The sequence below is a fragment of the Corticium candelabrum genome, chromosome 18, assembly GCF_963422355.1.
Source record: "Corticium candelabrum chromosome 18, ooCorCand1.1, whole genome shotgun sequence".
In the NCBI taxonomy this organism is placed as follows: Eukaryota; Metazoa; Porifera; class Homoscleromorpha; order Homosclerophorida; family Plakinidae; genus Corticium; species Corticium candelabrum.
In genome coordinates, this window is record NC_085102.1 from 2,354,403 (window position 1) to 2,382,375 (window position 27,973).

General features: G+C 42.0%; 2 protein-coding genes and 1 long non-coding RNA gene across 3 annotated transcripts; 2 read left to right on the top strand and 1 right to left on the bottom strand.

Annotated features, from left to right (window-relative positions):
* The first annotated feature begins 5,588 nt into the window (after positions 1-5,588).
* LOC134193888 (uncharacterized) lies at positions 5,589-9,124 on the top strand. The gene is made up of 3 exons (XM_062662739.1): positions 5,589-6,560; positions 7,097-7,370; positions 7,440-9,124. The coding sequence occupies exons 1-3, from the start codon at positions 5,603-5,605 to the stop codon at positions 9,010-9,012; spliced, it is 2,805 nt and encodes a 934-aa protein (XP_062518723.1). The 5' UTR covers positions 5,589-5,602; the 3' UTR covers positions 9,013-9,124.
* Positions 9,125-13,063: 3,939 nt separating this feature from the next.
* On the bottom strand, positions 13,064-13,804 carry LOC134194259 (uncharacterized). Its single transcript, XR_009972178.1, has 3 exons — positions 13,742-13,804; positions 13,524-13,681; positions 13,064-13,465 (listed from the first exon to the last, which is right to left on the bottom strand). It is a non-coding gene; the product is annotated as an uncharacterized LOC134194259 (long non-coding RNA).
* Positions 13,805-14,267: 463 nt separating this feature from the next.
* Positions 14,268-24,140, top strand: LOC134194362 (uncharacterized). Its single transcript, XM_062663289.1, has 3 exons — positions 14,268-15,225; positions 21,942-22,215; positions 22,277-24,140. Exons 1-3 carry the CDS (start codon positions 14,268-14,270, stop codon positions 23,835-23,837), a joined length of 2,793 nt encoding a protein of 930 aa, XP_062519273.1. The 3' UTR covers positions 23,838-24,140.
* Positions 24,141-27,973: the final 3,833 nt, after the last annotated feature.

The following is a 27,973-nucleotide window of genomic DNA, read 5'->3' on the forward strand; positions in this document are numbered from 1 at the left end:
TTTATAAAAAACACAAAACATTTTGGTTGGAGGTGGCTGGTAACTGGCTGTTTCATAATAGAATAAATAGCGATTTCAATAAAAGCAAAATTAAAATTTAAAAATTAAAAAAAATTAAATTAAAAGGAAAAATAGATATTAAAAGAGAAATTGAAACTGCAAAATTGGAAAAATCATATTCACTCGTAAATTCAAATATTTCCTTTAAAAATTAAGATCTCTAACAAAAATTTGGCTAAAATTTTAAAAACCAAACAAAAATTAAAAAAGTATATTAAAATTACTTTTGCCTACAATAGAAGTCAATCTAAAAGAAAATGACACATTATTCAACTGTTTCATCTAGAATGTGCATTCAGTGGCAGTTTGCACATGTGTTTGTTATCTATACACATAACGTATCTCCTCACTTTCAACGGCATGCGATTATAAGCAAGATTTCACAGAGACACCAATCAGGAACCTTGCAACTATAACGGCATGTTGCTAGAAGGCGAGAGTGCCGTTATTGATTGAACTTAGTGAATATCAGTTTCTCATAACGTGCACAACTTTAGACATGGCGTCAGAAGAACAGCCACATTCTGATGCAGAGTAGGTAATGGAAAAGAAGGACAGTCAGACAGAAGAACCAGCAGTTGCCACAGGTCAGAAAAGCTATACCGTGCAAAAGAAACTGTCAATGATAGCGAAGTGCAATCAGAATGGTGGTAACTCACCAAAACTTCCAGGGATTGCAACATCCCACGTGGATGCTTACAACAATGGAGTATTGTGCTCGAGTATGTATAATTCCCTCAGTTTTAATGTCATGCTGGTACACATCAAGGGGGGGGGGTTATAACGGCAGTCTACTAACCCTGATGTTGTAACAGCCGTTGAAAGTGAGGCAATAGGATAGTCATGAGCAAGGAACCATAATACACAGTTTCTAACTACATAAAACAATTATCAGCTGTCATTTATCATTCCTCGGTTCTGTGCATTTTAGCTGATGTGCAAAAAAGGTTCCACTCCTCCAAAAAAGAACATTTTAAAATGCCCAATTAATGCAAAATTATTTTGGCAATCAGATCATCTATAATGATGCGTACATGTGACTGATATACAAAACACTGAAAGTGATTTGTACATGTCGTTAACTGATTCTAACTAGCCATTGTTGACAAATTAATTGAGTTGCATGAGTAACAAAGCTACCCTTCTCAGCTCTCAATGAACATCTCATCATATACGTAATGCTTCGCAAGCTAACTACAGATTTTGAATAGCAACACAACTCAATCTAATGACGGATGCCTTGCAACAAATCTGTGCATAACATCTACTGCAAGTCAATACTCGGGATGCAAATTGGCATAAACGAAGTTGGAGTGCTACGAGTAACATTCCAGTGCTAAAAGATGACAACATTCTTTCTCACCTCGGACATAGAAAACATATCCACATCAACATATGATCCTGTAGTAAATGCAGTCGCCCATCCTTGTCTCTTAGCAAAGTAATGACACTTACTGGTCCTTCGTCTCCCAACAAATAACCCAGGAAACCCAATGAATCTGCCTGTGCTTATGTAAGAGTGACTGTACAGATCACATTTGCACCAGCCTGTGCATAACTTCAACGGCTACAATCTATACTTGTTTTCCCGTGTAGCCAGAAGAATATCCATCCACTGAAGAAAGAGAGACTGTCACACGTCAGCCTGAAATTAGCGACAACATTGGTCAAAGCCTCTATATTTTCACGAACTAACACAACTAGCTGCATCTGGTTAGACGAATAGTGCTGCCTATGAAATTTCAGCCATCTATTGTAAATATTTGCAACATTCAGTGTCTCTATATTTCCTGTGCTGAAGCCATGAAATGCACTCTTTTGATTTGACAAATGTTTCTTTATCTGCTATATTTGCAAGTCATCGTTCTGAAGATTTTTCTGATGCTTAGAGTTGACAGTGTGCATCTCACTCTCAACAGATGACGCAGTAAAGAGTGGAGTGATGAAAAACTGAGCAAACGTATCTAGAGCATGAACAAATGACTGCTGCTCTATTTTGAAATAACTATTGATGTGATCTTGAGATGTGAATGCATTGCCATATCCACCATGTTCGGAAAGAAAACCCAAGTAAGCCGATTCATCCCGTATTTTTCAGTCTCGAGGAACAGAATGTGATCACAAAAATTGGGAAGACCCTGAACATCAGGCGGATCACTCATGCTACCGACGTGCACATCCATAGAGGCAGCCTCATAGTCCACCTCAACATCAGAAATAAGCAAAACACCCAGTCCATTGACCAGTTTCCTGGCTGCGGTTATATACATCCGGGGTAATGACAACAAAATCTCATACTTGCTCGCTGACGATCTCGTCTCCATATGCACTACAAATGCCACGACGGCGATGATAACAACGACAGACATTACGATGATTCCAATTACGAGTAGACGACGTCGCTGTAAAGTCTGCTCTTCCCTCGACGCTACGTTACTTTCCGATTCATTTTCTTCTACTTCCAGCAAAGTTTCTCCATCACTGCACGACGATTCCCTATCGTCTAGCTCACTCCTACGTGGCCGTTTCTTCACAAATCGCACTAGTAAGTTGGTAAGTCAAAATAGCCCGGACAAGGTCAGCTGATGACTTACTGCGCAGGCCCGTGCACTGTCTGGTGCGGCAGCGGTTGAATTCCCTCTTTCCAAACCTTATGCCGTCTTCCGAAATTCAAAAAGGGGGATGTGATTGAGAATGAAGCCTAATTCAATTACTCTTTGCCTGTTCACACGGTACGTCATTAGTGGGTGTGTCTCCTGCTACGCACGCTAGCTACAAATACGAAAAAGTTTACTGTTATGTGTACACTAGGAAATGGTTGCTAAAATTCCAACGGATGAGCTTACGCTTCGAGCGCCATCTGGTCTGGACGTTTGAGGCTAGTACGACAAAGCTAAAAGGGTAGACATATTACTTTTATTATTTAATTATTTAATAATATATAGATATCATGCTATACACAGTAAAAACGGATACTAACACATTAATTATCACTATATGGTGTTAGTGCAGTATGTCATATGTCAGTGTTTACCATTTCTACGTCCGTCATCCCCTAGGCTAGAGAGTCCAGCCGGTCATCTCACCCTAGGGCAGAGAAAGACCGGCTGGAGACATTCGCCTCTCAAAGGAAACCGCTGCCTTGCTTCTCTATCCTCCAATCAGGATTTTACACGTTTGACACGTGTATTAATGCTAACTGATATCAATGCTCGTCGCTATTGGCTCTCTAATAATGTATTTGTGGTCAATTGCTTTTACCGTCTGATATCACATTTTGTTAGCGTGTGAGCTACAACTGCATGTCGTCTTCTCCTTTGTCTTCCTTTTCGTACTTGGAAGAATAGGCAGCGCATGCAAAACCATTTTTAGTCGATCAGGGTGTCGTACGTTGCACGCATTGAACGATTGGACCTTCTACAAAGCGTGGTATTTGCACTCAACGCAGAGCGACGTGCAGAGCTATGATTTGTGTACATTGCGGTCGACCATCGGTGGCCTCTGTGATAAACTTTGAGTCTCGAGCTCTTAGTATGAAAGAGAACAATGCTGAACCCTAGGCGACGAGAAATTGACCCCTTTGAAGTACCGTGTACTTTGGTTGTACAACAGAATTAGCAGTGTGCTTCCAAACGCATTGTAAAGCAGGAAACCGTTTAACGTGCCTAGGTATGTGTTTCTAGAACACCCAACGATTGATTTTAGTCTCAACAACGAGGCACAGGTGTACGTACTTTTATCGCAACAACACGTATGGTTAACAACACCAAACAAGTGCTGCACATTTACACGTACTGGCAAGCACCTACGGTACTGTTGTTGCAAGCATGCACAACCTAATTCAGTTAACACCACGTGCACACGTCACTACAAGTAGACACAAGTAAGCATCCCAAAATTTGTTTACACAGATGGCTGAGCCACACTAAACACTTGTCTATACAGGTGGCTGAGAAAGGATAGGAAGTCTTTAATATTATTAAACCGTAAAATCACTTGGGCGCTTTGTCGTATGCTACTCTCCATGATTACTTTAGAGGTAAACTCGAAAGTTATGATCAGTAATCAAGATTGGAACATCCTGCGTGACTTCACCCAGACAAGATCCAGCAACACTATGTGTTAGTCTCGCGTAGCCAGACCCTTTTCCCGCGTCATTTCGCGAAAATAAGGTTGCAAGTCGAAATCCAATTGCCAACGCAGGCAGATTGACTCGTGAAATAATATTTTTTGTTAATTGTACTTTTTCAAACATCATGACGACAAAGATTTGATACATGAACGCCTAGAGCAACAACCAAAGCAGGAATAATGGCAAGGATAACGGACGGTTGCATTGTTTTAGAGTAAGATTGTTGTTCTCACAAAGTCTACACTTTACTGTAACGTCTTACTCTCTGTTTGGTATCGAAAGCTGTTCTAGAAGCCGAAAAATGCGTAGATCTATCAACTTCAGCAAACAATCGTTAGCGCAGCCGTCCGATCACTCTGCCGCATGTCTAAAATATTCTAGGTAACCAATTAATTGCGCTATTATAACTGTTTAGACGGTTCAACCGTTTTTCAATTGCGTCAAAAATGCCTGTCCCGAATTCGGATCCCCGCAGGCTTGCCGAAGTCCTGGGCGTAGACCGTATATGTAGTCGTTCGTCTTCTGTTGTTCTCGGATCTAGATGAAACAAGTGCGATTTTGTAAGTAAGAGACTAATACATTATCGTAATTTTTCAAAGGTTTGCTGTTAAATGATTGCGGAGTTTCAGACGACAGAAGCATTAACGGGATACTGTCCTGAATTAGGCACACCTACCCTACCCAATTAACAGCTGAAGAGTTGAGGGGCCACCGGTACCGGCACCTGTTCCCACTGTCCCCCGGTTCCTAAGCCTATGTGATTTTTCTCGATGACATCTATCAAATGGTTGCAGAAAGTATGACGCGCTCGAGGAGAAAGTCTGGCTGCGTGAGTGCATGTAGAAGTGTCTGGCTATACGCAAGAATAACTACATTTTAGGGCTGTTACTGTGGATCGGGTTGGTTACCGTTCACACGGTGGACGCCAGCCATGCCGAGCCAAATGGCAGGTAGGCCATTCCAGCACGGCTGGGCTCGGCTCGCCCCCGTGGTCACACAATCTTTCAAAAGCAAACCGACACGGCGTGCATATATAGCATATATTACACTCATGTTGGCCCGGCCGCGGTTATAACTGCAAAGGAAGGTCTCATTTGAAAAGTCATTCTCAACAAAATCTCATAAGCGTAAATTTTCATGGGACTGAAGCTCTCGAAGTGACAGCAGTGGCTACCGTGCACCTCTAAATAGATGAACGGCTTGCAGATGCATTCAAGGCCACCGTAGCACCATAAATTGAGAAAATCTGGAGTAGTTTATTACTCTCTAATGAGCAGATTATTATAATTTACGAATTGCTGATGCTAACTGCCGACAATTCCCGATTGTATGCAGTGCTAGTACTCATTAGTTTGTGCACGTGATACTAAAGTAATCAAGCGTGACGTTACCTGCAGACACCACCCCATTATGTGGAAAGAAGACAGAATGCGTTCGTTTGTCTTCGCATGGTTAGCAGTTAGCGTACATCAGCTTGTCCAGTCCCAGACCATTCGAAAACTCACGATTGCTCTCATCTTACCCAGTCGGGCGGAGTTTCTTCAACTGAAAACCAACATCACGTACGAGCAGCTCAAGGAAACGTATATCGACGCCATTATGGACGCCGACTGGTACTACGGCCATGAAAAATCTGCATACCATTTAGGCTACTTCTTCCTAGATTCCACAAGTCATCCAAGCGTCTTTATCAGCCAATTCCTGAATCTATTCTCGGGCAGGTTGCCTCCACCGGTGGCTATGATTGGTCCGTTTCATGTGGATCGGTTGAGTTATATAGCTCCATTGGCTGAAATGAGTCAAGTGCCACTCGTTTCTCCATGGATACCTTTGTCTCAAATGAAGAGGTACCTCCCACACTCAAACAGAATGACATTATCGATGCAGGCGGCGCAGAGTGCGCACGGAGACGAGCTGATTAGCATAATGAAGTATCACGGTTGGTCGCATATCGCTTTCGTCATCACACAATCTCCACTACAACATCATTCTCCATATCAACAGAATATCAGAAATGTTCGTTACGGGACTGAAGCTCTCGATGTAACTGTAGTGGCTACCGCTTGGATTCCACCCGTTGAAGACTACGGGAACGATACGGAGGCATTTGAGGAGGCCATAACACCAGAATTGGAGAAGATCTGGAACAGCGGGGCGACCGTCATTGTTCTCTCTATTGAGCAAGTTCCTTTGACTTACGAGGTACTAATGCGAGCAGCCGACAAGTTTGGACTTATCAATAATTCTACTGCATGGGTCAGTCTGAACGTCGGGGCGGAACGTGATCTTGAATGGGCGATTACTAGAGTTCGACCAGACGTTGTAAATTTACTAGACGGAATGATCGCTACTGTCACTGATGTAACCGGTAACAATTCTCATACTGTATTAATAAATAATTACCGTATTTCGTGGCATAGCAACTTAAGGGTTACTATCAGCTTCACGGGTTTCTATTTCAGTAGGGTTGCTAATCCAGTATGGGTTACCATTTTAAACATTTGGTATTGTTTTGCCACAAGGTAAGAGACAATGCAACTCTAAAGCAAGACTGTACATGCAGTTTTATTGACGATTTGTCATGGAAATTCAGCAAGCAGCGGTGATACTGGAACTGGCTTCACGGCGTCAGATTTTTCAGCAAGTGAAAAATTTCTTTCTTGACTGACATACCTTATAGGTTTTGACAGAAGGTGGACTAAAATGAAGCATATTCGCAAAGTAGAATATCAGTCTCTGACATTCAAGGCATTGGTTAGTATTCAAGCACGGGTTTACTACTATAGTATTAGTTGAAACTGATGAGAGCCACTGGTTATATTCTTAATATTTAAAAAATACAGTAATTTCATTGAATTTGAATTCAGCCTTAGAACAAACTGCTCAATATCAATTTTGTTCTAGATTATTATGATACACCTTTGACAGTGCTAGAGCATATCTATAATTCTGACAAATTAAAAGATCCCCTCGTTCAGTTGGTGTATGACAGTGTGTGGGCCGTCGCACTTGCAACCTACTACACTTTGTACGCAATTTCAACAGACAAAGTTCGAATTGGCGATTTTCAATTTCAACGCTGGACGTCCGGAGAAGAAATAATGCTGAACATAAAGCGTACAAATTTTGTTGGAGCAAGTGGTCTGGTGACATTCAAAAATGACGAAAGACTGACGTGGTCAGTTGCACGTGGCAATATCTATTTATATCTATTATAACTACATTTACAATACTGTTTGTTCTTTAGGTACACTATTTATAATATTAGACTTCAATATCCCAGGGGCCGCTACATAGGATATTATGGTTTTGGCAAACTTTTTATATACAATCCTATCTATTGGAATAACAGCGCAATCCGGAGCCCCACAGGAGAAGTCGACATTTGCCGTCATAGAATCAATGTTCTTCTGGCAGGAGGTCGGTATAAGCAATACATCGAGTTTTCATCAAGCGAAAAAACGGATAGATTGTACTTTGGTTGGGCTGTCGACCTTTTTGAAAATGCAGCGACAAAAAGCTGCCTGACCAACATTAAATATTATTCTATTCCTAACATCACGTGGAATGAAGCCATTGATGTAGTAGAAGATGGATATCTCTCGCGGATCGGGATCCAGGAACACGACGGTGTAGAATTTCATGTGGTCGTTGGACCGTTGGCCATCACGCCAGAAAGAGCATCTAAGGTCGACTTCACACGCTCCATAAAGTCGGTGTCATATCGAGTAGCAATTCTCAGACCTGAAAACAATCTTACAAATCTTTGGGAATTCTTCAAGCCATTTTCGTGGGAACTATGGCTTTTGACATTTGTCTTCTTTGTGGTAGGTGGTTTCGTTGTGTTTGTGCTTGAGAGAAACAGGAAAAGGTCACCACAAGATGCTCCAAACATTGGTGACTCGATCTTCGTTTCTCTGTCTGTATTCTTCTACACGAATGATCAGGATAGTGTCATTTCGCACTCCGGTCGTGGTTACATTGGTATCTCCTGGTTTGTTACTCTCATTCTCTATGCGTGCTTCACTGCTAATCTGACAGTATTTCTTTTGAGGCGCCAGGAAATATCTACATACGGGACGATTGAAGATATTCACGACGGCGTAATTGGAGCATCCAACGTTACAGGAGCATTGTCCTATTTGCAACATTCGTATCCGAGATTGACCTTTGAAAACGTATTATCTGAGGACTGGTTGGAACGATTGGTATCGAAAAGGATAGCAGCTTACGTTGACGACTCATCTGTACTGGAATTCGAAGCAAAAACTGAATGTAAAATTCAGCTCCTTGACAACGAATTACGTGTAATCAACGCAGCGTTTGCTCTGAAGCACAATTCACCATACACGCACAAACTGAATGATGGAATTAGACACGCTTGGTTTGACTACGACCTCGAGGAACTTGACCAAAAATACTTCGAATGGGCAGACCTTTGTGAAAATGACGGAGAAACGGCTGCAGACGATGCACTAAATCTGCATCATCTTGGAGGCCTCTTTATCATATTGTTTGCAGTCATCATAGTGTGTTTACTAGGAGACCTCATTCGTCGTTACCTTATAAAGGCTGGGTTCATTGATTGCAGTTACGAAAAGGAAATAGATACATCGCAAGATGCAACAGACGTTGATGCAGCTGCAACGACCGCAGATGCGGCGAAATGTGTTTTTGTAAGCGAATTTGCTCAATGTGGGAGTGCTCCTGGCGACTCTGTGCCAGGCAACGAGCAGCAGCCTTCTCGATCGTCAGACCGAGGAATGACTCCAATTGGACAGATGGACCTGTTTGCAAACTCGTCATTCAGTAAAGTATAAGCACCGATTCAGTGCTGGGTAAGTTGAGCGGGCAAGTGCTCAAGTGCTTCGTGGTTTCTACGGTTAAGACTGTGTATGGTACATTTGTCTTGAAATATGATCACATTTTTTTAGTGGACTTAGTCTCATGCAACACTCTCCCTATCTGTAGACGAGACATCGCATCGCTTTCCTTCGTCTTCTTATCGTGTCACCTTGTCCATGCAGCTAATACGCACCATCTCGTCCTGCAGCTTATCAGAGTTGGATCCTACCCATGCAAGTCGCCATTCTTTTCTCAATTGAAAATTGATGTCCCTCTTGAGCTTAGGTAGATGTGTACGGGAGTGCCATTCACGTCAACTTCAGCCAGAGTTCACTGTATGCCAACTTCGTCTACACTGCACGAGTATATCCCAGCGTCTTTACCGTATATATATACTCTTGAGCAGCTATCTTCAACAATCCAACAGAATGTCATTATTGATGAATCACCTTAGAGCAGGTATTTCTGGTATCACATCGCTCTCCATGCATTACAAAATCATTCTGTCCAGAATGTCAGAAGAGTTTACTTTCTATGGGCTGAAGCTCGATGTCGACGTAACGGTAGTGCATGGCTAAATCTTTTAGGTGGACTGCGGAAACGAAACATGCAGATGCATTCGATGCAGGTGGGCGGATCCAGAATTTGCAGTAGGGTTGCACAATAACTTTCTGTCCTAGTCACGACCATTTCTGAACGTTTGTGAAAGGCGATCCAAATATGTACGTTTATAACATTGGAACTCGTTTCCTTACAAGATTAATTCACAAAACCTAACGTCGCTGGACATCAGCCCAAATGTGTCTAGTTATCAGGACACAAATCTCGCTACTGCTATAAGTCAATTAAATCATTTCATAACTCTTTAGTACTCATCAAGACGGAGTCAGACAATTATCTCATCTGTTAGTCTATTTGGCTGACTGTTGGGGGTGGGGGCGACCTAGCCTCGTCCCCAGACTCTCTCGCGCTAGTCTTGTCCGGTGCCCGTATGACAATTCCAGGCGCGAGAGAGTCTGGGATCATCCCGCCTACTTCCTGCCATATCTCCTTTCTAAATGTTTCTAAATGCTCACTAAGTGTCACCCCCAACGTCATCAACTGTCACCCCAAACGTCATCAAGTGTCCCGTAACTTCAAAATCAGATTAGCGTTAGTCTAATCCAATAAACGTAGCACAGTGGATGCTATGACCATTGTTTGGTGTTTGTGGCATATCCAGCACTTGCAGACAACTGAAGCATGTTGAAAAGGTAAGTCTATGGAGTGTTGGTGACGGGTGTCGTGTAGGCTTGTAGTCTGAGATTTACAATTGGCGGAGTGATGACTTTCTAGCTAGTTCACACGCGGCCATTCGCGTTTGTGCGCAGACTAGACTCTGTAGCAAAAAGCGCGCAATGGCAAGGGAAGGGGTTGATCTTGACATGAAACTACCGTCTACCCTTCAAGTATGACAACAAATACATCTTTTCGCGAAAGAATAGCCCTGGAAGCTTCAAGTTGACCCTCCAGACGGTAGTTTCATGTCAAGATCAACCCCTTCCCTTGCCATTGCGCGCTTTTTGCTACAGAGTCTAGTCTGCGCACAAACGCTAATGGCCGCGTGTGAACTACGTAGAAGGTCATCACTCCGGATCCGCCACTTGTAGATCTCAGACTACAAGCCTACACGAAACCCGTCACCAATACTCCATAGGCTTACCTTTTCAACATGCTTCAGTTGTCTGCAAGTGCTGGATATGCCACAAACACCTAACAATGGTCATAGCATCCACTGTGATACGTTTATTGGATTAGACTAACGCTAATCTGATTTTGAAGTTACGGGACACTTGATGACGTTTGGGGTGACAGTTGATGACGTTGGGGGTGACACTTAGTGAGCATTTAGAAACATTTAGAAAGGAGATATGGCAGGAAGTAGGCGGGATGATCCCAGACTCTCTCGCGCCTGGAATTGTCATACGGGCACAGGACAAGACTAGCGCGAGAGAGTCTGGGGACGAGGCTAGGGGCGACCCAGTAAGCCACCCATGGATCTGCGCCAGTGATCCAAAGGCAGTCATAGCTCAACAAATCTGAAACAGTGAGGTCAACTGCAGCCAGTACTTCACTGTAGACTTCCCATTTGTACAATCTGCAAATCATCCGTGCCTCTCTAACAACTAAATTCTGAATCTAATCTCAGGCGGGTTAATGGCTCTGATTAGCCCATTTCATATGGAACAGTTTGAGTTATATTGCTGCCACAGTTGACTGAAATGAGTCATGATCAAGTGCATGGAATGACACTAGTTTCTCCGTTATTTCATATGACGAGGTTCAGTGGCATAGGCAAGCCTTAATTATTGGGGTTCGAGTAGTATATTTTAATATCAGTTTATGGGAGAACTCTCACCAAAATCAAAAACCTCTCAGATGAAAGTCTTCACGTCGTGACACAATCCCCAGCAAACGTTTACTGCAGACTTCTACAAGAACGGAGAAATAAAGCATTGAAATATCCTGTGTTGGCGTGTTTAGTACCCGTATGTTTCTTTCAGACTAAATCATGCTGGCTAGCAATGAAGACCAATACCTGTGCACTTTTCAAGGTAAGGATTGTGAGACATACTTTAGTAAGTTGTGATTTATTTATTTAAGAAAACGGGGACTCCAAACTTATCGTGATGTGTTTCTTTTCTATTATTTGTCTAGTACACTTGTGAAACTTAGTTAGGGTAGGGCAGGCTTCCTTTGCTTGGCGGGACACCCGTTTTGAACCACAAATGAGTGCGATTTCTCAGTCGTTTAGTAATCTCTGCTTTGAAAAGTTTGTCACCCGTTCATTAGACGCTACACGTGCGGTGAGCCTGGGCTCTTCTCAGCAGTTTTCATAGTTGCGGTTGTAAATTGTGTTAAGCAGCCAAGCGCAGTACCCTGCAAAAACCCAAATGCAGTGCAGCCTTGTTCATAAAATTCATTCGGCTAAGGTTCCTACGAAGGTTCACTCAACCTATCCATATTTGGCACAAAGGCTCTGCAAAGAACTTCACGCTCCACGACAACTCTGTAGGCTGAACTCTGAGTGATACAATCCAGTGTCTGTTGCTCCTGCTCTAGTTTGTGTCTCAAAGCGACCATCTCTTGGCAACAAAGGCACGGTACTCATTGCATTGCAGTGTCATCATGAACACCAGTAGGTGTTGCCTAGATAGCCCTGATTTGGTCCCTCTAAATGTTCGGTCTTCAATGCAATATCATCTTGTCCAATTAGAGTTTCAAGCTCCTCTAAGCATGGCAATATCATGCTCAAATGAAGAACCTGCACTCTCTGCCATGACCGCAGAACACAATAAAACGGCAACTATAAAAACAGTCCTGAGTGGGGTGCCAACTAATTAGAAGAGTGGCAGTGCCCCAGGCTCACCGCATGTGTAGCGTCTCCTACACATGACAAAGATTTCCAAACCTGACTCTAAACGACTGAGAAATCGCACTCATTTTCGGTTCTAAACAGGTGCACCGCCAAGCAAAGGCCACCCCAACTAAGTTTCACAAGTGTACTAGACAATTAATAGAAAAGAAACACACCGCAATAACTTTGGGGTCCCAGTTTGCTCTAATTAACTAGTCAATAAATCACAACTTACTACCATATGTCTCACGATCCTTACCTTGAAAAGTGCACAAGTATCGGTCTTCCTTGCTGGCCAGCAATGACTTAGTCTGAAAGAAACATACAGTTACTTAAACACGCCCCCACATAACAATTCATTGCCTTATTTCTCCGTCATCGTATAAGTCTGCAGTAAACGGTTGGTAGCGGTTGAGTCACGACGTGACAGCTTTCATCTGCGAGAGACCGAATATGCTAGAATCGGTGCAAACCTCGATTTTCTGATTTTCACATTATAAATAAATTTAACGTTTCTTACGACTGTTGTTGTAGTAACACGATGTAAAGCTGGTTGAAAGTGGATGCATACTTTCGAACACAAAGCCACACCTAGGCAACCACACCATTGTAACTCCGTGACAACAACTAGATTGCAACGCATTACAATATCACACAACGAGGTCGAAGATTTTCGTTCACTGCAGAGTTACGCATCTCATAAACTAACCTCTAGATAAATCACTATTGGATTGGAAGTTGTTACAACAGACCTGACCATTCTGTGTCAGATCACGTGATCAACAATCTCGCTGCCACAGCCGAGCTGTTTCACTCCTATTTCTGACTTCAAACGCCATGAGATTCATTTCACTAAAGCTTTATGTTGTTTTCGATTCTCGAAATCAGGTTCACACAACGTTTCTTGCCGAACACGATCGATTCTGGTGAACGGCCCTCCCACAAACAGCTTGATTCGAATTCTGCTGTCAACGAATCGTTCTTCTGGTGATAAACAACTTCGAACGAGGTTTTCATGCGTTTTCCTTCGGCTGCAACAAGAAATGCGATTCTAGAAACCGTTCACAAGATCGATTACAGGAAACCAACTGTAAACGGCGTTTCACCAAGATGGCGCGTATTGAGCTTAGGGTATTGATCAAATGGCTCAGCCCACGAATGGCGTACGGAGATGAAACTTAGCGTACAACGTCGCCAGTTACTTGTAGACCAATCTTAGTTATCGAAGTGCGCCGTTAGCCTCCTTCCTAGGGCACTAGTTTAGGTCCAAAGTTTGAAAGAACAGTTATCTAGCTAGGCTTACTGACCTTTGAGTGCGTGGTTCACTGCAGCGACTCAAGAACAGCGCGCATAGACAAATTTGAAAATACGATTTGTAGCGCAATCGTTTAGGACTCCGAGGATGCAAGTCCGATAGAGACTTAACGAAAATAATTTACATAAATTTTTATTGCAGTCAATGTAGTTGCCATAACTACAAGTTTAAAATAGAATGTTAGCCGTTAAAATTTAGTTTACAAAATAGTATTTATAAGATGTACCTAGATATGTAGTATACTTGAATTAGTCTAAAGTTTAAATTTTAACAATTTGACCAAGTTTAAGCATACCAGGCATATATATAAAGCTTAGAGCCTAATTTTGTAAGATTCAAATTCAACTTCAAATTCAGGCGCAATCTACGTTCTTGCTCTATGGTGGCAATTGCATTGACCTACAACGGAATCGAAGATAAACGACGAAGATTAGTCGTTCAGAGCTTGAATCATTGAGATTGCCCACGTGATAGAAAAGTTAATTAGGTGTGTATTATCCTGCTGACACCACCCCATTATGTGGAAAGAAGACAGAATGCGTTCGTTTGTCTTCGCATGGTTAGCAGTTAGCGTACATCAGCTTGTCCAGTCCCAGACCATTCCAAAACTCACGATTGCTCTCATCTTACCCAGTCGGGCGGAGTTTCTTCAACTGAAAACCAACATCACGTACGAGCAGCTCAATGAAACGTATATCGATGCCATTTTGGACGCCGACTGGCTCTACGGACACACATTAGCTGCATACTATCTAAACTACTTCTTCCTAGATTCCACAAGTCATCCAAGCGTCTTTAACAGCCAATTCCTGAATCTATTCTCGGGCGAGTTGCCTCCACCGGTGGCTATGATTGGTCCGTTTCATGTGGATCGGTTGAGTTATATAGCTCCATTGGCTGAAATGAGTCAAGTGCCACTCGTTTCTCCGTGGATACCTTTGTCTCAAATGAAGAGGTACCTCCCACACTCAAACACAATGGCATTATCGATGCAGGCGGCGCAGAGTTCGCACGGAGACGAGCTGATTAGCATAATGAAGTATCACGGTTGGTCGCATATCGCTTTCGTCATCACACAATCTCCACTACAACATCATTCTCCATATCAACAGAATATCAGAAACGTTCGTTACGGGACTAAAGCTCTCGACGTGACTATAGAGGCTACCGCTTGGATTCCACCCGCTGAAGACTACGGGAACGACACGGAGGCATTTGAGGAGGCCATAACACAAGAATTGGAGAAGATCTGGAACAGCGGGGCAACCGTCATTGTTCTCTCTATTGAGCAAGTTCCTCTGACTTACGACGTACTGATGCGAGCTGCCAACAAGTTTGAACTTATCAATAATTCTACTGCTTGGATAAGTCTGAACGTTGGAGTGGCACGTGATTCTGATTGGGCTATTACTAGAGTTCGACCAGACGTTCGCAATTTACTAGACGGAATGATTGTTACTGCCACTGATCTACAAGGTATGATTACGCTTATATTACAAGTTAATAATACCGTATTTTCTACAAATGTAACTCGTGCATCTAGGCGCAGAAATCTTTAGACTGACGAGAAACTAGCCGTTAAAATTTGTTAGTTCAAGATGCCATAACAGTAGTCTGAAAGTCTTAAAAACTGTTACCTATTAATAGACAGTTTAAAAGGCATGTAAAATTTGAGCAACCTAGGTTGAATTGCTTTCTATATATAAGGAAAACTGCTCTTACGAGGGTCGTACCAACAAACTTACACAAACAATTATTGTGTACTGCAAAGATGGTACTAAATATTTTTAGTTGCTAGTAGAGATACAGATCTATGAGATTATGCTTAATTTACTTTTTCACGCTTACATGACTGAGCATAACGTAATTACAAATATATATATATATATATATATATATATATATATATATATATATATATATATATATATATACAATCCCTTGCTGCCGGTTACTAGACTCGTACTCAGTCCTTTGCTGGGGCGCTTCACGTGTTTTAGCACGTGCTTTTGTTTTTCTAACTAGTTTACTAAAAGGACGTGCTAAAACACGCGGAGAGTGCGCTAAAAGAAGACTGGGTATGAGTCTAGTAAGTTAATACTATTTCAAACTGTCAGCTTTATGGGTGAGCAGTGTTGCTATTAGAGGATTCGTAACTATATATTTTCAAAGTTAGATACCGTGTTAGTAAAGAGCCCTGACTCCCTACCCAGACCGAATTTACAAAAAATTTATTTCTATTAACTATTTTCTTTAAAATGATTATTTTATTATCAATTGCTAAGTCTGAAAAATGACATTATTCAATACTCTTGGCTTCGGCTTCAAATCGACATGCATTCCTGAGTAACACTGCACTTCCGGTATTCCTTTTCTTCTAGTAGAAGCGACGGTACAACATGACTAGCTCTATTTGTCTTTTCAACTGTAGAAACAGTGTCTGTAGCTTACGTCTAGCTCAATTGCATGTTTCCAACCAACCTTCAACTCGCCGAGAACTTCTGGCGTACTCGACCGTTGCACGAAGACAATATGACGCTATTACGAGCCCTTTTTTATAAAGTTAGCAAAACTAAAACGTAGAACCCAAAACTTGGCACTACGATTTGTTACACAAGTTATAACCATCATATGGATCAATTGTTACCTCAGTTACGCTGAGGAGCATATTTGACGTCTCTTCCAAACAAACTTTGAACACCCCAAGGTAGTCAAACTCTTCAAAATTGAAGTAATCGCAAGAAAAAAAATTTGTAATATGACGTCACTTGTTGTTATTAACTAACCTACGGTCAGCTAGGACCACGTGTAACGGAAACGTATTCTTCCGTTGTGTTCTCTATCTAGTAGCGTTGTACACTAATGATAATACGAGTCAGTAACGCCACATGGTGACAGGAGTATGGTGCTGCCATACCCAGCCAAAGCTCCGCTTGACTTTGACTACCCAGAGGATTGGCTGAGATGACACAATAGGTTAGACCGTTACCGGAATGTAACAGGGTTAAAGAAAAAATACGGCACCGTACAAGTCTCAATTCTCGTTTACTCCATTAGAGACAGAGCTGAAGACATTCTGACATCAATGTCGCTGTCGCAGGATGAAGCAGTAGATTACTACATCGTCATACAAAGGTTTGAACAACACTTTATAAAAATATAAAGGTAATTTTTGGACGAGCTAGATTTAATCAGCGACGACAGAACGAGGGTAGACTCGAGAGTCCAGCCGGTCATCTCTCCCAGCGGCGGAGAAAGACCGGCTGCGGACATTCGCCACTCAAACAAACAGCCAACTCTTTGTCCTCCAATTAGAGTGCTGTTCAATGTTTGTGCATCCCCGATAGGTATGCACGTCGCTATTGGCTCTTTACTAACGTAATTTCGCTCTGATGCAAGTGCATGCAGTCTCGATACCTGCCATCCAAGTCTATAACAACAGGTCGACTCTTTCCAGCTCTTTTCGTTGTCTGTCTCTCATTTTAGGAGCGCGAGACTCAACGTTTACCACAGAGGCGAACCAAAGGTTGACAGAAACGCACGCAAATCATAGCTCTGCACGTCGCCCTGCGTTGAGTGCAAATACCACGCTTTGTATAGATGGTCTACTCGTTTAATGCGTGCAACGTACGACACATTAAGCAACTAGAAACTGTTTTGCATGCGCTGCCTATTAATCCAAGTACGAACAAGAAGACAATGGAGAAGACGACATGCAGGTGTAGGTCACACGCTAACGAAATGTGATATCAGATAGTAAAATCAATCGACTACTCATTTACAAATGTATTAGTGGAGAGCCAGTAGCGACGGGCATTGCTATGAGCCGTTATCGTGAATACACGTGAATGCACTAATACTAACCAAACGTGTAAAATCGTGATTGGAGAATATAGAGGCAGCGGTTTCCTTGAGTTGCGAATGTCTCCAGCCGGTCTTTCTCCGCCGCGGAGAGAGATGACTGGCTGTACTTCCGAGCCTAGAACAAGGGGTAAACCGTAGATACCTTTATCATCGCCTCCAAAAAGTTGCCGAGCACTGTCAGTATGGTCTGTCAGTTACATGACGAGATGATTCGCGGCAGAAGAGTTTTCGGCCTCAAAGACGTAAAGCTTGCAGAGAAGCTTCAACTTGATTCGGATTTCACGCTGGAGAAGGCTATCACCAGAGCTCGACAAAGCGAAGCAGTCTAAAAATAACAACACGCGATACACAGGCAATTACAGAAAGTCACGGAAGACGTGTCATCAATAAGTGTGAAAAAGCCGACAAAGAAGCGGGCGCCTTCGACGCATCAATTAAGACCCCGTGACACAAAGATGCCAGAAAAGCTGCAAACACGGACGAAAGTCTGTGGGAGATGTGGCCAAGCACCCATCCATAGCAAGAGCAAATGCCCAGCCTGTAAAGCAAAGTGCTTCATCTGCGAAACAGCAGGACACTTAGGAGCAGCATGTCAAAGCAAGAGCGTGAGACAGTTCGTAAGATGCGTAAAGAAGAGATAGATACGCAAGAAGAAGATTTTCTATTCGTGGGCGGCTCAGAATCCTAGGGCAGCCAGCCTTGGATGATTGACATCAAAGTTGATGGCAAATCAACCACGCTCAAAATTGACACGCGAGCAGATGTACCTGTACTAACTTAGCAATACTTCAAGCAGCAGTTGACCGGACTTATGAAGGCAACAAATAAGGTTATACGATGTTCTAACTTGAGCCCTTTGGAGACATTTGGAGAATTCTCATGCGAGTTAATTAAAGAAATGAGACAAGTCCGATCAAAATCTTTTTATTTGGTGAAAAACATAGGGAATGCTCTCCTTGGAAGACCAGCAATTGACCATTTGGGTATTGTCGTGCGTGTAGAGAGATAAATGAAAGATATCAAAGACATTACTAAGAGTTACCCAAAGCTTTTCAATGGATTGGTACTGTTTCTGTCTCTTTATCAAATTCGTGTGAAGGAGAATGCAAATCATACGCTTTATCTACGTCAAGAAGGATTGCCATTCGACTACTGCTAAAGGTGAGAGAAGAACTGTTTCGAACAGAGTCCATGGATGTCACAGAGCGTGTAATGGTTGTAGTGCCTAAAGCAAATGGAAGATTTAAATTTTCGTACACGTAAGTTGAATCAACGTGTGAAAAAGAAACGGCATATCCTACCTTCTATAAAGAACACTGTGGTCCTATTGAAGGATGCCAACAGTTTCACCAAACTAATGCCAACTCAGGATTTTGGCAGATTCCCCCCACGAAAGGATCCCCGAGTTTGACGACTTTCATAGCACCCTTTGAGCACTACTTGTTCAAACACCTGCCTTTCGGCATTTCTTCAGCTCCTGAACATTTCCAACGACGCATGTCGTAAATATTGAAAGTCTACTTGGTTATGATTGTCTGATGGACGACATTTGATTTTTGGAAAATCTAAAGCGAAACATGAAATCCGACTTTACACAGTATTGCATTGCTTGCAGCAAGCTGGGTCACATTGAGTAGGGATACATTTTTGTTTTCTCAGTCTTCGGTAAAGTTCATAGGACAAATTGTTGGCCAAGGAGAATTAAAGCCGGATCCTGACAAAGTCAAGGCGATACAGAAGATGCCAGAACCCACTAATGTTAGTGATGTTCGACTATTGTTAGGCGTTATAAACCAGCAAGCAAGATATATTCCTCTGTTGTAAAAGAAGACGGAACCATTACGGTACTTACTGGTAAAAAGGAATCAATGAGTTTGGGACCACACAAAATTGCCGCATTTAAGAACATCAAAGAGAAACGTACTCAGTCACCTGCACTACCATTGAATGACAGTGACAGGAAGACAGCAATGTCGGCTGATGCATCTTCTTGCGGACTAGGAGCGGTACTCCGGCAAACACAACCAGAAGAAGATTTGAAACCTGTTGCATATGCTTCGGGATCCCTATCGCCGATTGAATGCCGTTATGCCCAGGTCAAAAAGTAAGCCTTTGCAACAACGTGGTCGGCAAAATGTTTTAGCAACTGCCTTATTGAGAAAGAGTTTATTGTACAGACAGACCATAAGCCCTTTATTACATAACTTGGGCACTACCGCGAATTCAACTCCTCAGAATGCGTCTCTTAAGATTCCGGTACACTGTTATTCATGTACCGTGAAAGGACCATATTTTTGCGGACGCTCTGTCTCGACAACCAGTTTCACCTCTACAAACAATAGGCAAGCTATACGAGCAAGAAGTTGCCAAGTATATATCAATCGTTATACAGCCGTTTCCTGCTTGTGAATCTAAAATAGAGAAAATTGAAAGGAACAAAATTCGGACGACCTGTGCCACAAAGTTTGCCAGTATTTATTCTGCGGATGGCCAGTACTTCGGGTTCTCCAAGAAAAGCTAAATAAATTTTGGCAACTCCGCCACAAACTTTGTGTCCACCACAATTTGATTCTGAGAGGCTCCAGGATAATCATTCTATTGTCTCTGAGGCATAAGGTTGTCCGTTCGCTACATAACAGTAAACAGGGTATTGTAAAGTGCAGTGAGCGTTTTAGACAATCAGTTTGGTGGCCTCATCTTAGTACAGAAATAGAAGAAATGATTGTGGATTGTCCTATTTGTGCAAGAACTCACTACAACAATGCAGAATCTTTTCTTCCAACTAGTATTCCAGGCCTATCATGTCAAAAGGTAGCAACCGAAGTTTACGCACGAAAACAAAACACAAATATCCTAGTGGTGGATTACTACTCAAGGTAAACTGAAACTGCTTTCCTTAGAGACAACTTCTCAAGGAGTCATTTAACAGCTAAAGTCAATATTTGCACGTTAAAAGGATACCTGAACAAGGCATGTCAGATAATGACCTGAAATTTTCTTCTAAGATATTCACCAATTTTGTCAGGACATATGATTTTACTCATTTCACGTCTAGCCCTCACTTTCCACAAAGTAATGAGGAAGCGGAACGAGCTTTTAGAACTATGAAGAATCTTTTAGAGAGGTTAGATGATCCGTACTGGGCGATGCTGGCTTAAAAATCAATTCTTTCAGAAATGGCTAAAGCCCAATAGCACTCCTCATGAACAGACAATTACGATCGAATATACATACCAATCATCAGAGACTTACTAAAACCATGTGTCCCGGATCTGACCATCGTAAAGAAAGCAGAAAAACAATGATAGAACAGGGTGAAAGAAGATCATGATCGTCGCCATAGAGCAAGAGACCTACCATGTCTTTATCCAATTGCACGAGAATGGATACCTGACCAGATGGTGTGTGGCAAAGTAATTGCACAGCCTGAGTCAACAACGCCACGATCATAAATGATCGATACGTTAACAAATACCATCAGAAAGAACAGACGACATTTGAATCATATTTCAGATGCAGAGGCTAGAGAAAAGGCCTCAAGAGGAGCAACATTTGCCACCTCAACAAGAAGAGCAGCCAGTACCATCCCAACTAGTCAGCTCATCAAGAGAACATCCTAAAGAATCTCCTTGTGGCTTGAATAAAGACAGAGCTGTGTTGCGTTTCGAACTCATTATTAAGAAGCCCATTAGTTGGGACTTATAGGAACTTGGAAGGAGAGACGTAGTATGACGTCACTTGTAACTAACCTACTGTCAGATAGGACCACGTGTAACGTACACGTATTCTGCGGTTGTATTCTGTATCTAGTAGCATTGTGCTCCAATTATACGAGTCAGTAACGCCACAGATTCTAATCCAATCAGACTTTTCGCGATCTAGTCTCGCGTAGCCAAGCCCCTCCTATTTTTATCGGCAGATATAAAAAAGAGGAGGGGTTTGCCTACACGTGATCTACGTAGCCTTGCGTTCCCTGCATGTTTGAGCAAAGAGACGGCGCAATAACCGTCGAAACCTCGTTAAACTAGCAAGGGTGTGTCTTGTTGCTATAGAGACAACTTAGTTAGACCGTTGAAACTCTTGTAGCATGTCTGTCACATCTAAAGCATCGGTCACTATTATATAAATTTTAAACTGATGAGATTCACAAGTTGCTATTCGCAGAAAGCTAATATTTGAGGAAACACGGTCATTATATGTAAATAATTTTTGGCAATGAAGATGATATATATCAATTCTATGCTAGATGATACCGCTTTGACTTTGAGAGAGCATGGTATTATAGCAAACATTATATAAACAACAATTTAATAACAGTTTTGTGCTAGATTACTATGATACACCTCTAACAGTATTACCGCATATCTTTTATCCTGACAAATTGAAAGATGCCCTGGCTCAGTTGGTGTACGACAGTGTGTGGGCTACAGCATTGTCTATCTATAACACTCTCTACGCAATTTCATCAGACAAAGTTAAAATTGGCGATCTCCAATTCCAACGCTGGACATCTGGAGAGGAAATAGTCGCGAACATAAAGCGGACATCTTTTGTTGGAACGAGTGGTCTCGTGACGTTTAATAATAACGAACGACTGACGTGGTCAGTTGCATATATAACATATCGTATTACATCATGACCATATATAATTTTTGTTATTTAGGTACAATTTTTATAATATTAGAGTTCAATATCCTTCAGGCCGGTTCGTAGGATATTATGGTTTTGGCAAAATGGTCATAGACAATCCAATTCATTGGCATAATAGCGAAGTTAGGAGCCCCACAGGAAAAGTCAACATTTGCCGCCATAGAGTCAACGTTCTTCTGGCAGGAGGTCGCTATAAGCCATACATCGAATTTTCAAACGACGACACCGACAGGAAGTATTTTGGCTGGGCTGTGGATCTATTTGAAAAAGTAGCAACAGAAAGCTGTCTGAACAATTTTAAATATTATTCTATTCAAAATATCACGTGGGATGAGGCCATTGATTTAGTAGAAAGTGGACACTTTACGGGCAATGGGATCATAAAATACGACGATGTAGAATTTCATGTCGTCGTTGGACCGTTGGCCATCACGCCAGAAAGGATCTCTAAGGTTGAATTCACACGGTCTATAAAATCGGTGTCATATCGAGTAGCGATTCTCAGACCTGAAACCAATATCACAAATCTTTGGGAATTCTTCAAGCCATTTTCGTGGGAACTATGGCTTTTGACATTTGCCTTTTTTGTGGCGGGTGGTTCCTTTGTTTTTCTGCTTGAGAGGAACCGAAAGAGGTCACACGAGGATGCTCCGAACATTATAGACTGTATCTTTGTCTCTATGTCTGTATTCTTCTTCACTCATGATAAAGGGAGTGTCATCACGAATTCCGGTCGCGGTTACATTGCCATCGCCTGGTTTCTTACTCGCGTACTCTATGCGTGCTTTACAGCTAGTCTCACTGTATTTCTTTTGAGGCGACAAGAAATATCGACATACGAGGCAATTGAAGATATTCAAGTTGGCGTTATTGGCGCATCCAACGTAACCGGAGCATTGTCCTATTTACAACATGAGTATCCGAGATTGACTTTTGAAGACGTATCATCCGAAGATTGGTTGAGACGATTGATATTAAAAGAGATAACAGCCTATGTTGACGACTCATCCGTCCTGGAATTTGAAGCAAAAACTGAATGTAAAATTAAGCTTCTTGACGACAAAATACGTGTAATCAACGCAGCGTTTGCTCTCAAGCACAATTCACCCTACACGCAAAAGCTTAATGGAGGCATTAAGGAGGCGTGGTTCGACAATTACCTCGAGGAACTAGATCGGAAATACTTCGAATGGGCGGACTTGTGCGAAAACGACGGAAAAGTGGCAAAAGACGATTCCCTAAATCTGCATCATCTTGGAGGCCTCTTTATCATATTGTCTGCTGTGACCATTATGTGCTTACTTGGAGATCTCGTACATCGCTATCTTATGAAAACTCGGTGGTTTAGTTGCAACCTTGATGAAGAGGCAAATGCATTGCCAGATGCAACTGAAGGTGATATTGCAACTCTCGCAGAAACACCACCATTTGTATTTGCAAACGAAATTGATCAATGTGAGGGTCTCTCAGGTTTCAATGCTATGCCAGACAACGAGCAGCAACCTTCTCCACCGACAATAATAGACAGAGAAATGACTCTAGTTGGACAGATGGATCTTTTAGAAAACACTTAAAATTAATCAATTACTAAAGTTTTGCATGCAAGTACTGTATTAGTACTAGTTTCAGTATTTCTTAGAATAGTTGTATGATAATGTTTTGAAACACTAAATAGATAGATGCTTTCCAACACTGTATTAGAAAGCATACATCTACAGCATAGTGTTTCATAATAACTATTATTTCGTATAATGACATCTACATAGAGTGACGTTTTCTAGTTAGGCTTCTTTGCGCTGCGGTTTGCGTTCAAGTTCAAGTACAAATTTGTAACAAATACTTCTGTAATCGGTTTTGATCAAATAAAGATTATTTTAACCGTGCGTGTGCAGGAATGTTTGTATAGTGCACGGTGTTGATAAGTAGCGCTACACATCAGAGGCGTAGGAAGCATGGTGAAAGAGGGCGTTTTGGCCCCGTAGATTTTGTCCACGAGCGCAATATCAGAAACAGCTTATATAGGCCTCGAGTCTGATATCACTGTGCTTAGTCACCTTTAATTACCAATTCGTACGAAGGCATTGCGATACCAATTAAATCATTCGGGATAGTTTCGTTATCCGGGTATGGCACTCAGGTACGATATTGCGTACATGTTTTTGAAATGAGCAAGCGGCAAGTCAAACTTACGGCTACTTGGTCTCCGGTTGCTAGCAAGCGACGGTGTCTAACCTCTCAGGATTTGCCTAATGGAGCAGGGAATGCGCTATAATCTGCTAGAAGTCGATCTGACCCAAGGACGTGTGCTGGTTTTACTACTGGCCAGCCAAATGCGAGCTCGCAAGACAATACACAGGTAGTGTCTATTTCATCATTGACTGAATATCCTTCTGAGGCCGAGTCGCCATCACAAACTCCAACTGTACAGTTTGAGTCAAGGTACCTCTAGATCATATACCATAGACGTGTAGTCTACTATTCAACATTATCTGATTGTGCATTGGCGTGTCTTCTTCCCAATCTGAAGGTTTCCATGATGCATCTGCTTTGTCATGTACCGAGGAATCTTGTCTGAATCCTCCGTACCCAATCAGCCAAGTGATGCGTTCCTGCTAAAGCTAAATTGTAGTATGAATGGTATACCGTGGTATATGTCGACAGTGGTACAAGGATTATCCATGGATACATGAATGTGAAAATCGAAAGAGAGTACTATGCTTCTACTGTCTGGTGGCAAGTAACATGGGTATTCTTACATTACCTGAAAATAGGAAAACTGCCTTTTACAAGAAATCTTTTAATAATTGGAGGAAAAGTGTGGAGCGTTTCAAAGTATATGAGAAATCCGAACTGCACAAGGAGGCTGTGTATAAAATTTCCAGCCTGAAGACGCCAACTGTGAGCGAGTAACTGAGCACTGAGATGCTGCAAGAAATTGCCAACCTATATGGAATGCTCTGAATATTGTAATAGACATCTGTCAGCTGACTAAGTTTTATCCAAAGCGATCTCTTGCCTTCCAGACATGCAAAGATGACTTGTCCATTCCTGAAACAGGTCTTAGACCATTATGGCCTACAGGATGGACAGTCAGGACTGTAGCAATAGAAGTTGTATTGAAGAATTATGCAGCAATAGTTGAAACTATGGAAGAGATCAGCAGGTTATCACATGATGACTATGGTCGCAGAGCTGGAGGAATATTGGCAATTCTAGAACGTTTAAGTACATTTTTTGGGTTGAAGTTTGCTCATTTGGTATTTGGTGCAACTGAGCAAACATCTTTAGCGTTGCAAGGAAAAGGTACAACTGTTCAAGAAGCCATCAGTGCTGCTAGCATAACAAAATCTTTTGTGTGTAAACACAAAAGCGACCTTTCATTTGAGCAATTCTATTTAACAACGGTGGTTTACTTAAATAAGTATGCAATTGAACCAGTGCTGCCGAGGTACAAGAGGATTACTTGTCGTTTAGATGTTGGTTCTGAGCCTCATTGGTTCACTAATCGAAAAGAATATGATCGATTCAGTACTTTGAGGCTCTTGACCTAGTTGGTGAGGAGATTTTCAGTAGGTTTGATCAAGCATCATTGACAGTACCCAAAGCAATTGAAGAACTGCTGATTACTGCCTACAACCGTCCAGTGGAATAAGAGGTTGCAATTTCCAATACAATTGTTGAAAGACATTTCAATGAATCTAAAGAAGAACTCTCACCAAAACCAACTATCTCTCAGATGAAAGCTGTCACTTTATGACACAACCCTTTGCAACCGTTTACTGCAGAAGTTTACAGTAACGAAGAAATATAGCATTGAAATTACCTGAGTAGGCGTGTTTAGTACCCGTATGTGGCGTATGCGTACCTCTGATTGTTGGTTAGCAAGGAATACAGATATCTGTGCACATTTCAAAGTAAGAATTGTGAGACATATGATGTCAAGTTGTGATTTATTAACTAAAGCAAACTGGGACCCCAAAGTTATATGCAAGTATCCACTGTGGCAATACAACCTCAGAAGGAGACCCTGCTTGAATTAGCTCATAGATCATGTCTCGCTGAATTTTGGGTGCGTTAGGAGCACTTGGTATGGTTAAACGTAAAGTAGTTGCTTCGAGAGAGTAAGACTTTCTGTACAGACGGGGAATCGTCTGAACAACTCGTTGTCGATTCTCTGCTTCTGTGGCTGTCTGGACCGTAGGTTTCCTGCAAGAAGATACCAGGCCTTGTATCTTTCTTTCAACAAGTTTTAGTATTTGGCGAGAGTTCTCCTTTAATTTAAGGCGACTTCAAAGACAGCTACAACTGTTACCCAAGTTAGTCTCAGCTTACAACGCATTACGCAAATTGAACGTTTTTAGATTACCAATATTCGAACTATCACCGACGTGTATCTTCCATTCGCGGATTTTGTGTAGGGATTGTGGGGTTGCAACCTCCCCTTTTGTTAGCCTCGGAGTTAAAGCAAAAGGTCTTGAAGCCGCATTGTACAGTCATTCCCAGTATTTAATTTAAAAAATAACTAAGCAGATTTTTGACGAAGTGAGAAATCTGGCAGCGAACTCCAGACTCGTGACCAGGATATCTTTGTTGCGTACGGAGTCGTTCACTCAGTACGCAACTGAAAGAATTGAGGCAACAAGGCAAGATATATACAACCTCTTTGACATCTGGTATCAAGACATTCTGCGACTTGCAGACAGGATTGGATCCGTTGAATCTGTTTCAAGAAAAACGAACTTACAGCGAAACCGGAGCAATACACCTACTAGTAGTCGGAGTCCGATTGAGCAATACAAACGATCCGTTGCGATACCCCTCCTAGACTTCCTGCTTCTTCAGATGCGCGAACGATCTAATGGTGAGCAAAATAATGTCCGAGCATTGTTGTGTCTAGTGCTTACCCTTCTGGTTCTTTCTGATGTTGACCTAATGAAAGCGTAGATGGAATGTTGCACTGGCAAGCCGATCTTCCATTCCCGAAGTCTCTACGAGGTAAAGTGAGAAGGTGGCAGTCAGTATGGCAAAGCAAATACCGGGAAATGCAATAAGCAAGGAAAAGAGAGCAAGAGTGCAAGAAGACCATACCCAACAATTACCTTCTTCTAGCCTTGGGAGCCTGTGACTCTCGGTTGTACCCGAATGTTCATCGTCTGCTATTGATAGCATGTAGACTGCCTATCACAAGTGCAGAAGCAGAGAGGTCATTTTTTCTACTGAGGAGACTGAAGACTTATGCAAGGTCTACTATGGCAGAGGAGCGTCTTGCACACCTATCAGTTATCGCCATGCATTACAAAGACCGGATACCAGAAGACGAAGTTTGTACAAAATCATCCACGGAGATTGTTCATACAGTCTTTGTCTGAAAGAGACATAACTGCACCGTAGTTTACTTAACATTTATTTAGCAGTATTATAGGCATGATTCAGTTAGATTCTGTTAAACAGTTTTGATGATTTAGGGAGTTTATAACATGACACATTGCTAGAGATATGTTGCCATAGTTGTTGCCATTTACTTTAGCTAATCTCTAGGAAGCCTGAGCCATTTGCACCTCTAACGATAGAAATGAGTTGACTGAAGTAGGCGTGGTCTATCAAAATTTGCAACCCCTCTATTCAAAAATCTTGGATCCGCGCCTGTAAAGGCTATTCACCAGACCCCATTCCGCGCGGAAGAATGACGCGGCGGAAAGACGTCTGGCTA